At 47.5% G+C, this 15957-nt stretch overlaps 1 protein-coding gene across 2 annotated transcripts in view; it reads right to left on the reverse strand.

The window, feature by feature from the left end:
• Nucleotides 1-1221: 1221 nt before the first annotated feature.
• Nucleotides 1222-15957, reverse strand: part of IL1R2 (interleukin 1 receptor type 2) — a 37159-nt gene continuing 22423 nt past the window's right edge. The window contains exons 4-11 of one of the 2 annotated variants that reach the window (XM_031691976.2): nucleotides 14125-14252; nucleotides 13295-13553; nucleotides 11093-11273; nucleotides 8445-8616; nucleotides 6136-6195; nucleotides 5153-5288; nucleotides 3510-3652; nucleotides 1222-1448 (exon numbers count right to left, since the gene is read on the reverse strand). In XM_031691976.2, the coding sequence (XP_031547836.2) occupies nucleotides 1273-1448; nucleotides 3510-3652; nucleotides 5153-5288; nucleotides 6136-6195; nucleotides 8445-8616; nucleotides 11093-11273; nucleotides 13295-13553; nucleotides 14125-14252 (1255 nt within the window). In that variant the 3' untranslated portion in view covers nucleotides 1222-1272. Of the gene's footprint in view, nucleotides 1452-3509; nucleotides 3653-5152; nucleotides 5289-6135; nucleotides 6196-8444; nucleotides 8617-11092; nucleotides 11274-13294; nucleotides 13554-14124; nucleotides 14253-15957 lie in introns of both variants that reach the window. The other variant, XM_015238748.3, reaches the window with a different exon arrangement.

Raw genomic sequence — 15957 nt, forward strand, 5'->3', positions numbered from 1 at the left:
TCTTTGTTCTTTTTTCTTTTTCCTTTTGTGATTTAATGATTTTCTCTTATATTATGCTGATTTCTTTTCTTTTTGGTTTCTGTGACTGTATGTTTTTGATTTGTGGTTATCCTGTTTTTCAAGTATATTAACCCATTACTATATATCTACTTGCTTTAGACTGGCAATATAAGCTCAAATGTATTCTAAAAAACTCCAAGACATTCTAAAAAGAAAGAAAAAAAATATACATTTTCCCGCTCTCCTGTCCCCATTTTGATTTTGTTGTCCTCTTTTACATCTTCCAGTTTATTCTCTTGCTGCTGATTTTAATCACGTTTCTGCTTCTGAGTTTCTCTTTTCTATAGATTTTCGCTTTTCTATTTAGAGATGACTTTGCAATATTTCTCTTGGGATAGGTTTAGTATTGCTGTGTTCTTTTAGTTTTTGCTTGAGAAATTCTTTTTCTTTCTATCCTAGATGATAATCTTGCTAGGTAGGGCATTCTGGGTTGCAGCTTTTTCTCTTTCAGACTTCACATATATCTTGCCACTCCCCTCTGGCAAGCAGTGTTTCTGTAGAGAAGTCATTGGGTAGCCCTTATGGCTGGTTCCTTTGTTCTTTGATTTTTTAATTCAACTCATTAATTCAGCTGGAATTTATTTTTAGCATATTACATAAGAGGCTCCGATTATTTTCCCCAATGTGGATGCAATTATCTTGACACTCTCCCCTTCTCTTCATTCTCAGAAGTTTTGTTATGAAGTCAAATCTATTTCTCAGTTCACTAATATGTTCTAACATGTATTTTTCTGACTTGTCTATTGAATTGTTATTTTTTGGATCATCCTTTTGGGAAAAAAAAACTTACAAATGCTTGCTGATTCTTCTTCAGTATTTCTAAATCATCCTTTCCAGTTCCAAAATCTTCCCAAAAGGCAAATTATGACTTAACTATCTTTGTAACTCTAAGACCTGCCATAGAGCATAACCCAAATAGACTTTTAACACATTTTTGTGAAATGAATGAATGAGTGAATGAAATTTAAAACTCATTCAGGTGCTTTCAGCTCTTATCCAGGCTGAAGGGCGCCTCATGCCCACGCACATGCACACTGGCTCCAGTAACTTGGTTTCAGAATAAATTTTGCACGAACCCTTCAATCTTTTACTACAAACCCACTATTAACACAGCAGTTCTGTTAAACAACCGAAGAAAAGAATAGAGTCCCTCAAAAAGCAGAACCACTTCTGTACGAAATGATATTGTTTATTGTTACTGTTTGATTTGAACTATTTTATTTCCTTTACTTTACATGGAGCGGATTCTTGATGGCCAGTCTTTAACTCCAACAAACCACAGGCTTTTCTTGTTCTGTGCTTACACCGTCTGTGTATCCATATTCCCCCCAAAACCAAGAATATGAGGGACAGGGGGGCCAGCGCAATTCCCCAGGAGAACGTGGCAGCTGCTGGAAGAATAGAGACACATGACGGGTGAACACTCTCCCACCACCAAGTCACTGCAGCTCAATTGACAGAGAAGAAAGAATTGGAGAGGTTTTGGGTTTGTTTTTGTTTTTTTTTTCCTAATATGTATTGATTTTTCAGAAAGTATGGCCCACACACCAAGATTAAGGATACTTGAGAATGGTATCTGTGGCGTTACGGAAAAAGCAAGGTAGAACAGAAGTGCATCTGACAGAAGCCACACAGAGCATAGAGCAGGGATCGATGGTCTGGCTTCACTCCACCCACTGGGACGTGTCTGTCGGGGCCTCCGCCAGCAGCTGCGGCGCGACCACGTGCCCTTTCCCGGTAAGCGTGGGTGTCATGAGGATCCAATCAAGTAACAAAGGAAAAGAAAAACATTGACTAAAGGAGCTTTCATTTTCAAGATTGTTTCTACTCTTCGGCATGTCTGTGTTCTGAAAATATAAGAAGCAACTGTGGATAAAAAGCTAACAAGTAAACACAAGAACACGGATGACTAGGAGGCCAGAATTCTACCTTTCTAAGCTACTATTTATGCTAGTCTGTGCAGGCATCCAGGAATCAACACAACCTCAGACCGTTTCTCCAGATGATTTTTACATCTTAAAATCCCACACGGCTTCAAAGCGAGTGAAGCTTTAATATTTTCTGAGCAGCCCTTTGGAGGCCCCTCTCAGTCCTGGCAAAAGACTTTCCAGCTGTGCCTGCTCATCAGTCACAGCCAAGCCAGGGAAGGACACACAGGGACAGGGCCCTGGTCCTAGAAAGGCTTGAAGGTTCCCAGCATCAGGACCAGACCAGCCACGGCTTCCTTTGGGTCACTCATCTGAAGCCCAGCGGTGCATTCAGCTTTCCGTGGAATCCTCCACTTCCAAGCCTGTGCCACCACCAACTCACTCAGGGAACTGACCTGGGACATCAGCCTTTGCCCGAGTGTCCTAGGACAACAGCTCTCCAACTTTAATATGAAAGGAGCTTGCTAAATTGCAGTCTTTGGCCTCACCGCAGAGAATCTAGGTAGATCTGGGCTGAGCCCAGGGATCCGCTCAGCTGGGGGATGCTGGTGGCGCACAGACCACAGGCGGAGAGAGGTGGTGCTGCGCTGTTCTCCCTGCCCCGAGGCTTACCCAGACCCTCAGCTTCCCAGTTAAAAGCTTGTCTGCAGCTGCCTTCCCTGCAAATACGGGGAACGTGGAGCCATTTGTGTTTACAGGTGGTACAGACTGCCCAGAAGGCAGGGTGAGCTTCCCGCTGGGGATGGCTTTGGCTCTTCCCTTCTTATCCTCCCTTTGGGCTCAGCAGACTGCATTCCCCTGAGTCGGTGTTTCAACATTGAGGAGAAATGACTTTGCAGGGGAGGGGGTACAGCTTAGTGGTAGGGTGCCTGCTTAGCGTGCACGAGGTCCTGAGTTCAATCCCCACTACCTCCAACAATGTAGATAAGTAGACTTAATTACCTGCCCTCTGACCCCGCAAAAAAAAAAACAAAGCTAAATAGCATTCATTTTTTAAAAATCACTGTGTCAAAATGATAAATCAGGTTTTTCTCCTCTTTTTCAAATGTCCTTCAACGAGCACTGGGTTGATGTGGCTCCACATTGCTCCTCACTCCCTGATGACAGTGGCTTTACCCCTAAAGCTGCCTGGGCCCCGGGCACCTCCCAGTCCCCAGCTCTTGAAGGATGAGGGTTTTCAACCTCGGGATGGGAAATACCCCACCGTCCTCGAGGCATCAGGGAAGCACAGCTGGTCCTGCTGGTCCAGGCAAAACCACATTTTTTTTTCAAGTCTGTCACTGAACCATTTTCTTTTTTCCAAAAAAAAAAAATCAGCTTCCTCTATAAAATTCTTGAGTATAATCTCCCAAAGCCGGCCTCCGCCCTGCCGAAGAAATCATTTAAAAAAGGAGGGGGGTTGCTCTCTAACAGGAAACGCAGGGCCCTCCTAAGTCGCCATCTGGAGAACCAGTGGCTCTGTTCAGCGTCCTAGAACACCCTACATCTTCTTTTCCCCTTCAGTGTCCCCAAAACACGTACCTTCTTTGACTGTGGTGCGTAGCATCTGGAAATGCGCTGTATTAGAGACAACACATTTAAAATTGGTGTGCAAATCCTCTCTGATGACTGGGTCAAAAATCAGTGGCACTTCAATGTAGTTCTCATTATTCTGTGAGTACTCCCTGAGCGAGAAAACATTTAAAGCGTCAAAGGCCAGCTTGTGTCTGCGGCGCCGACATCTGCACGTTCTCAATAAGGCAGCGCCTGTTTCTTGCACTGATTTCGAGATCCATCAGGTTAGCAGCTCCTGCCATTATAGCTGTTACTCGTTTGGGAGAATGTCTAACCTGTTCCTGAAGCCTGGGGTGACACTGACGGTGTCAGTCACTGTGATCGGACACTTGTTACAAGGAGGACACCAGCTGACATTGGATTACGGGAAAAAAAAATCACTTGCTAAGGCCTTTGATGAACAAAGAACCAGTAGTGGGAATCAAAATGTCTAGTTTTGGGAAACTGGACAGTATCACCAAGAAATCATTTGCATGTTGGAGGGTAGGGAGTTTCCAGGAATCCCGTACTTCACCGTGTCTCCTCGCCTCCCCGCTCGCTGCCAGTCCTCACTCCCAAATTCAGGGCGGGCGGCTACAGACGGGCCGGGGGTGGGGGGTGGCGGGGAGAGTGTCTTACAGCACAATTGCCATGTGTAATGTCACAGGAATCTGAGGTTGCTTCATGGCTATCTATTAGTATGACTAAAAATATCATTGATGTGAAGCCACAGGGACTATTTCTTTTTTTAAATTTATGGGGGAGAAATAGGCTCCTTGAAGCCAACCTCCGGTACAAGTGAGCCGACACGGGGCATGTGCGTTCTGCCCAGGCTTCTCACAACGAGGATTTGCGAGCACACATTCATGCGCACCACACATCATTTCTATCCACTCACTTGCATCCAGAAAGACCTTTTGTGATAGGTCTTTCAAAAAAAAAAAAAAAGACCAAAATTTGGCAAGCAAAAAGTTCAGGCAAATTCAGAGTACTGAAGCTATCATTTTAAAAATACTTTATAATTGGGAACATTGGATGGTCGGCCTTCCTCGCACGCAAGTGGTTCCCATTTACAAAGTCTGCATGTTCTGCTTTCACGGTGAGAAAACATTTTCCAGAGACGAATGCTTCTGAGGACAGAATTCTCTCTTTCACAGGAAACTTCCTTAAAGACTGCGGACAGCCCACAGCTACCTGAGAAACGGGGGACAGGGGCTCTCAGCAGCTGTGGCTGTTTCGGAGTCCTTCTAAGGGCTGCGAAAATGTTTGACACTCAGGTTGCAGAGCTGGGAATGAAAATATCTTAAGGTTTTTTTTTTTTTCAATACTGCAAAAATTTAAGAAAGAAACGTTCAAACAGCTAAAAAAAGCAACCCCAATGCCAAGCATCAGATGCAACACGTACAGTTACGTAGGAAGTATGGCTCTCAAGGACAGGTGGCACTTCTGGGCAAAATTCGTTGTTTAAGATTCAAAAAAATTCAACAGTTTGGAATCAGAAATACTATTTGCAATGTGGTATGTGCATTGTGGATCGGTGGGTTAGGACACTGTCTCTACGAGGAAGGGTGAAGCCGACAGGTGTCTCACAGCAGCTCTGTCCAGAAGAAGGGAGATCTCCGCCCACTTACTTGCGCGGCCCCTCGGTCACACGGCCCCCCTGGTAGGCGTCCTTGACTTGGGTGCTGTTGGCCATCCACCACAGCATGGTGGTCACGGGGATGCCGGCCCCCAGAAACACCACGCACGGGATTGTCAGTCTCGACCCTGTGGCGGCAAGACGCAGTGCATCAAACATCAGAACCCAGGCCCGGAGAGAGAGTGAAGTCTGCAGCCAGGGTGTCCTCACCCAGCACGACTCCTGCAGAGCCATTCGACAGAAACACATACGCAAACGCGTCCAGCCTCACAGACACACAGGCCTGAGTCTGAACCCCAGCCCAACCCGCCAGTGACTTTTACACAGACACAGAGCCATGGTGACGCCCTGGGCAGCTTTTCCCTCTGGAAAACGGGAGAAGTGAGACAAGACCTCCCCACAGGGTCCACGTCAGGGTCGAATGGCATCTTATTCAACTTAGCAATGTTCAGTAAGAAAGTGTGTGCTGGTCGGGATGGCGGAAAAAAATGGTGAAAAATGGAAAATCCTATTGACCATTCCATGCTGTCCCTTGACCCGTTGACCAGCTGCTGTGACAAGAACTGTCTTCCGGGGTGGAGGCCAGCGGGCGCCGTTCGGCTCACTTTACAATCGGGGTCTTAGAGAGGTGCCGAGCATCAATCAAGTGTTGGTAGATTATTTTAAACACACTGCAGGAACTGACTTTGTAGGGGACGCCACACTGTTTAGTCCTTTCACACCACTAATCACTGCTACCAGAACATTCTGATTTTACACTGAGACTTTTGGAGGTAGGGTTTCCATGGAGCAAAGTGTACTTGTTTTCAATCAGTGCCATGTCTAACAGTAAAGGGAAGCGTTCCCTCACATTTGTCATTTCAGCCTCTCACCCTGGGGTGGGGTCTCCACCCAGGATCTGCACGCCACGGGGCTGGCACAGTGACACAGGGGTCCCGGGGATGGCGGGGCCCCCTCGGGTGACACAGTCCTTACCCAGCGAAGCCGATATGGTCTCTTGTGGGGAGATGATCACAGGAATTGCCTCTTCTCTTTCTGAGAAAGATATGAGGGAAAGAGATTCAATTAGGAAACGCCTTCATGTCCAGCTGAGGGTCAAGTTCTATTGTTGAGCTAATTAACGAAAGTATCCCTTACAGGAGGGCCAGCCATTGTAAGCCTCGGCCTTTGCCTGGCAGAGGAAACCGGCTCTCCACAAAATTGAGCGTCTTTGGCCAGTGCTTTTCCCAGAAGAGAGATTACTGGAAGAAGCCAGAGTTAAACACACATCCCACCAACAGATGTTCTTTGCTCTGTGATAACAATTAACCATTCCCCTCCCTGGCTTCCTGAGTGCATTCTTCATAGGTATGTTCACAAAGTCCACAGGAGAGGTTTTCGCCCCCTGTCTCCTTGCCCCGAAATCTTGCTCTTCACACCATCCCCACGGCCCCACGTGCCTGCCACAGAATACTGGAGTCACTTCCCAAAACATAAAAAATGAAAAAAAACAAGGGGCTCGGGAAGCACCTGCTGGCAATGCTAACCCCACACTGAGTGGTACATGGAGTGCCCCCCCTGGGCGGCTAGGTCTGGTTCCCTGAAGAGATGGACTCCTTCGGGAGAAATCAGAACCCAGCTTCCCGACAGGCGGGTCTCCTAGCAGCTTGAAAAAACTGGGCACCTGAACTGGACCAAAAAGGACAGCTTGGGGGTGGATGAAGGGCCTCTGTCTCCACCCCTGCTCCATCCTCACCTCTTTCCCTAAAGAGCATTTGAAGCCCTAACGGGAGTGGGCATGAGGCTGCATCACAAGAGAGCCCAAGGAGCAACTGGCTTCTCCACCGTGACCGGGAGTCTTTCCGTCCCCTCACAGCCACCAGGCTGCCACCCCGGAGGCTGGAGAACCAAGAGGGGAGGAGCCCGCAAGAACGAGATAAGCCCCTGGGTCGCAGACTCTAGGATCCAGCGGCATCACCTGGGGCTGGGGGGAAGGGGGCGCTGCCAAACCCAGATCACTGATTGTTTCTGATTCAGTAGGTCTGGGATGAGGGTCTGAGATCTTGCGCGCCTAATGACACCCAGGTGATGCCTCTGCGGCGGGGGCGGAGAACCACCCTTGGGACCCGCTGAGATAGAGCACGGGCATCACACAAGATAACTCGGAGGTTGGCGCCCCCTCGTGTTCCCGGGCGGTACCACAGGAACAGGATAATTCGAGGCCCCTTCCAAGTCATGAAGTGTCTGCGATCCCCACTAATGGGGAACAAGGAGTTGGTATGAATGAATCCTGACAAGACAGTCACAGAAAATAATCTAGAGGTTTCTGTTCATGGGAGACAAGATTTTCCCTGTGATCAGACTGACTCTCTGGGAGAAAAAGTATTTTCCCCTCATAGACCAATTATTTAACTTTGAGAGGGTTCCCAAGGGCTCTGAAATGCCCTTAAAAGACTCCAGTTGTGTAGTTATTCAGTGTACAAAATAAAGGGGGGGAGGGTGTAGCTCAGGGGTAGAGCGCATGTTTAGCATGCACAAGGTCCTGGGTTCAATCCCCAGCACCTCCTCCAAAAATAAATAAACCTAATTACCTCCCCCTAAACCCCACCAAAATAAAATAATTTAATAAGACAATAACAAGTAAATGTTTTTCAAAAAGAAAGACAAAGAAAAGCGGTGTCCTTTCCAGGGCGGGGGCCGGGACTTCAGCCCTTGTGGGGCCCTTTCCCCAAACCTGACGTCCAGCATGCAGGCAGCATGGAAGAATGGAGAGCACCTTTGACGGCTCAGCAGGGCTGCTCACAGCATTGTTTTCAGGTAGAACTCACTTAAACCAACGAGAGCCCTCACTAGTGAAAATCCTGCTTTCAAGGGCAACTTGACATGCGTGGGGAAGACCCAAAAAAGGGGCAGTTTTCACCAGATATGCCAAGGCATAGCCTTCTAACTAAAGAATCCAATAAAAATCCTAGAATAACACACCATCATGGCAGCCGTGTTCTGATGCCTGGCCCTGCCTTCCAAAGGGACCTGACCAGCGAACCACTGTCTGGCCCCCTCTAGGGATGTGTGTCTTAGCCTCAGACTCAGAACCCTGCCAGCTACCCAGGGACTCACCTGTTCTCATGATAACCCCCTGCTGCCCACCTGTCCATGTGCCACACACGTCTCACAAGCCTGATGCCCGGAGAGAAGCTGTATCTGTTTTCCTCTCACACGAAGGAACTCCTCGTGAACCCCAGTTCCTCCCTTGCATGCCTGTCACTGATCCAGGCTGGACAGGTGCCCTGAGGACGAGTACTCACTGTTGACGCGGACTTTGATGTTCCTGGTGATGCTGTATTGCTTGCCTCCGTGGGCGAACGTCATGGCACAGCTGTAATAGCCCGCATCCTCCTCAGACACACTGTTCATGAGTAACGAAGTTACCTTCACACTTACAAACTTCTTGTTGTCTTGTTCCAACGGGACGGAATCCTTAAGGGAAAACAGTTTCCAAAATTACACTGTGTCCTAATTTACAACTCCAAAGCTACCCGCAGCATCAGTATCATCAGTCACTCTTGAATTTGCAACCCAAGAACTTCCCTGGTATTTACTTTGCAAACACTGTCCTTTGGCATAAACTGTTAACTGCGTTTTTTAGGAGTGGGAATTTGTTAGCATATAAGACAAAATGGCCGGGTTGGGTTAATCACGATGTTTAAGATACATTTGCTTGGGCACGATGGGAAGAAAAGAAGCTATCTTCTTTGACAAAGTAGCCTGTTTAAAATACACATATATTATACATCTCATCAAAATTCATCCAATTGGACCTCTGAAGTATATGTAGTTCACTGTACAGGAATCATACTACAATAAAGGTGTTAAAAAATTTTTAAAAATTTAAGATAAAATGCGAATATATTTATAGCCTTAGCTGCTGCCTATAGACCTCGGGAGATACCCAGGAAGGGGTGCAACCACGCAGCCATGGTGATGCAGGGATCACTCTAAAAGCATTTCAATTCTCTCAGTCAGGAGAGATGGAGAAAAAAATTGTAAGACAAAATACCAAGTGTGAGAAATGAGGCCACACTTCTCATCTGGACTAAAGGTACTGCGGGTTCTACAGAACAGAACCCTCTGGAGCCAGACCTCCAAGAACAGGAGAAGCTGAGCGGATCTGAGAAGACATCCCCACCGAGCACAAAGTGTTCTCAGGAACATCTCTTTCAAAACCATGATGATTGCAAGAGTCAAATAGAACCTTGAGTCATGTCAGAGTCTCCCTCTGAATGGGAACAGGCATAACTGAAATAGTTTGTCAGCCACGTGGCTCAGAGCGTAAAACCATACTTAATTAAAAGGAGAGAATTCATTGTTCCTAATGTGAGTGGTCAAACATGAAAAAACCAATGAGGGCCCAGCCCCGCAGCCCTTCCAGCACGGGGCCTGGCACAGGTATGTGGGTCTGGCCTCCTGGGTTAGAGGTTTGGCTTCACCGTCTCCCAGCTGCGTAACCTTGGGCAAGTTCCTTGTGTTTCTGTGTCTGTTTCCTAATCTGAAAGACGGAGATGTGAGCAGCCCCTGGTGCACTGGGTTCCAAACCAGGGAGTTTAGAGCAGACTTGGGCACAGCACGTACTCGGTAATAATTAGCCTTCTCAGGGAGGGAACAAATATTCTCACGCGCCGCCATGATTTCCTTGTGCACCTGTTGTACTGAGGACCACTTACACGTCAGGCCCTGCACAGGGGGCTTCACTCACGCCCTGTGCTCCGTTTCGTCTCCAGACCATCCCAGGAGCGGGAGTGACTGACTAACTGCCACCTTGCAGAGGGAACAGGTGTAAGAGGGGAAATAATTGACCGAGGCTTCACCACAGGTCAGTGAGGAAACAGGGTTTCAAACCCAGCCTGGTCAGTTCCAGAACCTGTCCTTCCTCTAAGGTGAAACCCCTCGCTTGTCCTTTTCTTGCTCTAGAACCGAGAGCACCTGTTCGGTAACCGGGTAGGAGGTGGCTGCTTACTTTGCTTGGAAAATCACTTAAAAGTTTCCAATATTACATTGATAGATCCTAGATGTGATATTCTCTATATATATCTTGTAGTTACAATGCCAGTCAACTGGTTAACCTATTTTTTGATGAAAGGGTGAACTTCTACCCATTTTTAAACAAATAACTGTACTTTTCAGTTCTCGTTCTATGGTCTGTGTCAGGGGTCGGCAAACTTTTTCTGGGAAAGTCCAGATTGTAAATATTTGAGACCTGCGGTCTACGTGGCCTCTGTCCAACTGCTCAACTCTGCCGTTGCAGCATGAAAACACAGAAACCAGAGAGTAGAACGTGGCTTATGGACACCGAGATTTGAGTTTTATATCATTTTCACGTGTCATGAATATTAGTCTTTTAATTTTTTTTTTTTTTTTTACCATTTAAAAAAGTGAAAGTCATCCTTAGCTGGCAGGCATCCAAACACAGGTGGCAGCTCCGTTTGGGCCCTGCCCCCACCCCCGTTGTTTCCCACACCTGGTCTACGCCAGGGAGCTGGAGCTGAGGATGGTCCTTATTCAGCCAGGCAAGAGGGGAAAATGTGTTTATATTTACTCCCTTAACCCAAGGGTTAATTATCACTCACTTTAAAAAAAAAAAGTCTATGAATATGTGTATAAAGTTGTTTAGCATTTGTCTCTAAATGTCTATAGACAAATGACAGAATAAAAAGTTATTTTCTCCAGCTGTTATCCTGCATTCATTTCACACTATCTTCTCAAACCATGATCTAAAGACCCTTACTCAAGCCACATAAAGACTAATAGAATGTATTAATCATGGCCCTTTTTAAAATTAGTGGTTAAAAAAATAGGAATATTAAACCGAACATATTGTCTCCAGGATGGTTCTCTTCCATCTTTCCTACGACTAGTCTAATGCAATTTCATTAAACAGCAGTTTGTAAAGATGTACCTTGTACCATTGAATCTTCACGTCAGTTTTGTTTCGGATGAATTCACTCAGATCAGGGCAAACCAGCATCCCAGAGGATGACAGGGGCAGGACCTGCGGGTAGGAGATGAGGGGCCGGGAAACCTCCGTCTTCTCAAGAACTCTGAGCTCCACGGACATTTCATCACAGTAAGAGGCATTTCTGATTTAAAAGAGCGGTGGGGGGGGAGATAATAAATGTCAAGGTAAAAGGAAACTAAAAGTAAATGCAGTTAAGAATAATTTCCCCGATCCCGTTGAATTCTGCGTTTTCCTAGTGTAATACTTCCATCCCTGGTGCTTTTGAATCCTCGGGGCACAAAAAAAAAAGTGTACTGCATCATAATGGTCATATAGAAATGGTGACATAGTCTGCGTTTTTCCCAAAGGACCCTCCACAAGCCTGATTTCAACGCCAGTGAGAACCAATGAGAAACTCCCAACGCCCCTTCAAAGGGGCCCAAACCCTTCCAGATTCTGGTGGGTCCTCGAGCACAGACCCAACATGGGCCGACTTCCCAGTCCGGGGAACCTTATCCAGGTGGAGAGATGATTTCCTAAGAGCCACTGTTTTCATATAAAGAAAACCCTCTTTACTTCTCTTGGAAATCATTTATCAGCTGAAGTCAGATTCCAGAAAATTCCTGAGAACTTCATGTAAGATCTAGAGAAGATTTTTGCACTAGAAATGAACTCAGTAAAATTCGGGGTTTTTTTTTTTTGGTGGTTTTTTTTTTTTTTTGGTTAGTCTAACTATAATCTCAATATCATAATTCTATTAAGACACTATGAACTCATCTACAAAACAGAAACAGACTCACAGACATAGTAAACAATCTTATAGTTACTAGGGAAAGGGGGTGGGAAGGGATAAATTTGGGAGTTTGAGATTTACAAATGTTAAGCACTATATATATAAATAGATTTTTTTAAGGTTCTTTTGTATAGCACAGGGAACTTTGTTCAATATCTTGTAATCACCTTTAATGAAAAATAATATGAGAATGAATATATGTATGGATATGCATGACTGGGACATTGTGCTGCGCACCAGAAATGGACACATTGTAACTGACTATACTTCAATAAAAAAATGAGAAACAACCAGAAAGAAAAAAAAAGTACATATAATGAAATAATATTCAGCCTTGAAAAGGAAGGAAATTCTAAACATAAAAAATAAAAATAACGAATTAAAAAAATTTATTTTTTCACTTTTAAAAAAAGGAAGGAAATTGTGACACCTGCTACAATATGGACGAACCTTAAGACATTATGCTGAGTGAAATCGGCCAGTCACAGAAGAAACACGTATAACTCCACTCATATGAGGTACTTGCAGAGACGGAGGTAGAATGGGGGCTGCCAGGAGCTGGGGGCAGGGGAGCAGGGGGTTATTGTTTAACCGGGACAGACAGAGTTTCAGTCTGGGAAGATGGAAAGGGTTCTGGGGCTGGATGGCGGTGACAGTAATACAACACTGTGAAGGTAGTTAACACAACTGAATTGTACGCTTAAAAGGGGTTAAGATTACATTTTATGTTATGCTTTTGTTACTGCAATTAAAGGGGAAAAAAATAACAGGACAAAGAGGAGGGGGACTAGACCCTCCATCAGGAGCTGTGGGTTCCAGCCTCAGCACCACACCCACCACCTGGGAGAACTTTGTACCTGAGCTTGGGTCCCCCACGTGTGCAATAAATGGGATTAACGTCTTCCTAAAGCCTCCCCCAGGGCTGATTCCACTCCATGCTGCACATCTATTTCTTGGGTCCTGGTGGATTCAGCAGTGAACAAAATAGACCAAGTCCCTGTGCCCCTGGAGTTGCTGTTCTAACCAGGTAGACAAACCTTCAGTACATAAAGGCATTATGTGTGTCAGATGCAGAGAACTAACAGGGTAGGGAGAGAGAGTGATGGGAGTCCTGCTTTAGACAGTGGCCAGGGACGTCTTCTCTAAAGAGGTGACACCTGAACACAGACTTCAGTGAGAGGAGAGAGGGTGCCCTGAAGACATCTGGGGACAAGCTCTCGGGCAGGAGGTAGTTCGGGACCAGGGAAGAGGACGTAAGGTGGATTCCCACTTCTGCACTGGATTTTGTAACCCAGGTCGTCACAGAAACGCCATGCAAGCATCCGTTCTGCAAGGGCCCCCCTTCCCCACGCTGGTCCCAAGGGGCTGACCTGAGAGTGCAGGTGTAGGTGCCGGAGTCCCCCCTCAAGGCCGGCACGATCCAGAGGACACCGTCCTGGACCCACTCTCGCGCCTCTTCTTCCCCCGGGACTGTCACAGCGGACTCGTTTTTCCTCCACGTCATGTTGATGTGGGCGCTGGCATCGTCCCAGTACAGCAGCTGGGGACACCTTATGGCCACAGGCTCCCCTTCCAACATGACTCTGGTTTTGACATGCTTGCCACGAAATTGGCAGTTTCCTGCAGCCACTGCAAGACAGAGAATCCACCGTCAGGCTTTGGGTCCCTCTGAGGAAGCCACGTGGCCCTGATAAAGCGGCCTGCCACCGGGGGGCCCCGTTAAACCCTCTTTTCATGATGATCTGAAAACTCCCAGGTTACAACGTTAGGTAGGGCTGCTATCAATTCTGATCTACATTTTGTGGGAAAAGTTAAATCAGGTTCACACGGTGGCCAAAAAACAAAACAAAAAAAGGTTTGGCCTTTATTTTTGACTTTTTGATGCCTTATCATTAAAAGTCAATCTTGACTGAGTTCAGACAGAAAAAGAGCTTAGTCCCGACAGGACGTGTGGTTAAAATCCAAAGCCACCTTTGATCAGGGGGAAAAGCTACGACCTCACTGGTTTGCTCCTTTGGCAGGAATGACCAGTGCCCAGAGCAGGCTTGCGAATCCGAGGAGGCAGGCAGAGGAAGACTCCATCCCTTACCAAAGCGCCGATGTCCACACCGCTCTTTAGGAGAACAACGAAACCTCCCAGATAAGGACGCTTTCCCCAGAGGAGCTGCGGGCGGGCCCTTCCGGCCAATCCCCTTCTTACCTGTGCGTTCCTCCGGCTGAATGACGAAGGCAGAAACACCGGTTACCAACATGCACAAGATGAACACCGCCCCCAAAAACTTCTGGAGGACACAGGAAGTGGAGCCCTCAGGTCCAGCACCCCATACCCTAGAGGAGGAGACGGAGGGGTCACCGGGAGCCACCGACGCCCAAAGAGAGAGCCCCGGAGGGCGTCCCAGGGGCAGATTCCAGAGGTTTCAACTGATGATGGAAACATTTTTGCCTAGATTTTTTTTTAACCAGAAAACTCAAAATTGGGGGGATGGGAGGGTGCAGGTCAGTGGGAGAGTGCGTGCTTAGCATGCACGAGGTCCCAGGTTCAATCCCCAGGACCTCCATTAAAATAAATTACCTCCATTCCTCCAAAAAAATTACGATCAAAAAAATTTAAAAACAAAGAAAGAAAATTCAAAATTTTGGAACTTGTTCCTCTACAGCAATGTTCATGTGGCGTAGGAGTTCCCTGCCCTAGGTGTCTCTCTCTCTCTCCTGAAGTGACTTGCCCCTCGGCCTGAGATGCTCATTCCTCAGCTAAGCCACTGCAAGCATCTTTGCTCAAACGTTACTCTTGCTGAGGTCTTCCCTGACCTTCCTGTGACATTGCACCACCCTTCCGCCCCAATCCTCCGCCTTTTCCCTCTCTGGGGCTTTGTCATCAACCGTTCACTTCTCCAGAACCGAAGCGCCACGTGCACAGGGTTCTCCTGTATTTTTATTCACAGCTTTACCCTATTTGTCAAAGGAATGAGTGAGAGAGTGAATCACCAGGAGTCAAAAGGTCCTCATATTTCACTTGTCGGAGAACTTTTCCGTAGTCCTTGTGGGTTAACTCTTACTTGACATATAGTTCTGACATAAACACTGAAGGACTCCATGTATCTCTGGTTCAGAGCATCCCAGAGGAAAAAGCAAAATGAGGACCCACAAGTGAATCATTTACACAAGTTCCTGAAGCTTTCCTCCCCCGACGCCTCCCCCCGGCTGGATTCTCAGATGCCTCTGCACCTCCCCTCGGTCCCTCTCCTGCCTTGTCCCACCTGCCTGTTGTAACAGCCAGCATCTGCGACCACGGGACCGCTAACACACACGCCCGAAACTGCACGTCAGACAGCAGTGGCTTGTTCGCAGTCACGGGTCTGCAGGTGAGACGGAGGTTGGCTGCCCTAGACTGGGCTGGGTTAGGCTTGGACCTGAGCTTTCAGTGGGGTCCACGTCAGCTCCCTGGGTCTGTCACCCTCCTTGGATCAGTGACTCCCCGGAGGGGATCTTCTCACATGATGGCAAGAGGCGGACGGCGTGGGCAAATGCAGCTGAGCAAGGCCTCGCTCAGAGCCAGCTGGCCCTTGTCTGCCCACATTCCACTGGCCAAAGCAGACACGTGGCCAAACCTGCTGCCATGGGGGGCGGGGAAACACCCACCGGAGTGGGAGGGGCTGCAAAGATCCAGCAGGAGGGGAATGAAGTGGGAGCAAGCCCTCCGCCGACCACACCTGCGTCTGGTCTGGCTCCCGTGGTGGGGACGGCCACGAGGACAGAGGCCCCGTCTTACTCACGGCCCTTGTGGACAACACGTGCCCGGTCCCAGAAAGTACCAGGGAATCCCTACGGTCGAAAGTCTACCAGAGAGCTGGAAGTGATGCGTGAATCCAGGAAAACATCCTACCAGCACCCCTCCTCCACATCCTCAAGGGGGTTTTAACTTGTTCCCTGTTCCTGGAACCAATTTCATGCTGAACAGATAAACCCAGATGGCTCTTAACTGGCCAGGGCAGGGCTGGCAGATGGAGGAAGTGACCTGCTCTCATCAGCGGGG

This window comes from Vicugna pacos, chromosome 28, assembly GCF_048564905.1.
Source record: "Vicugna pacos chromosome 28, VicPac4, whole genome shotgun sequence".
NCBI lineage: Eukaryota > Metazoa > Chordata > Mammalia > Artiodactyla > Camelidae > Vicugna > Vicugna pacos.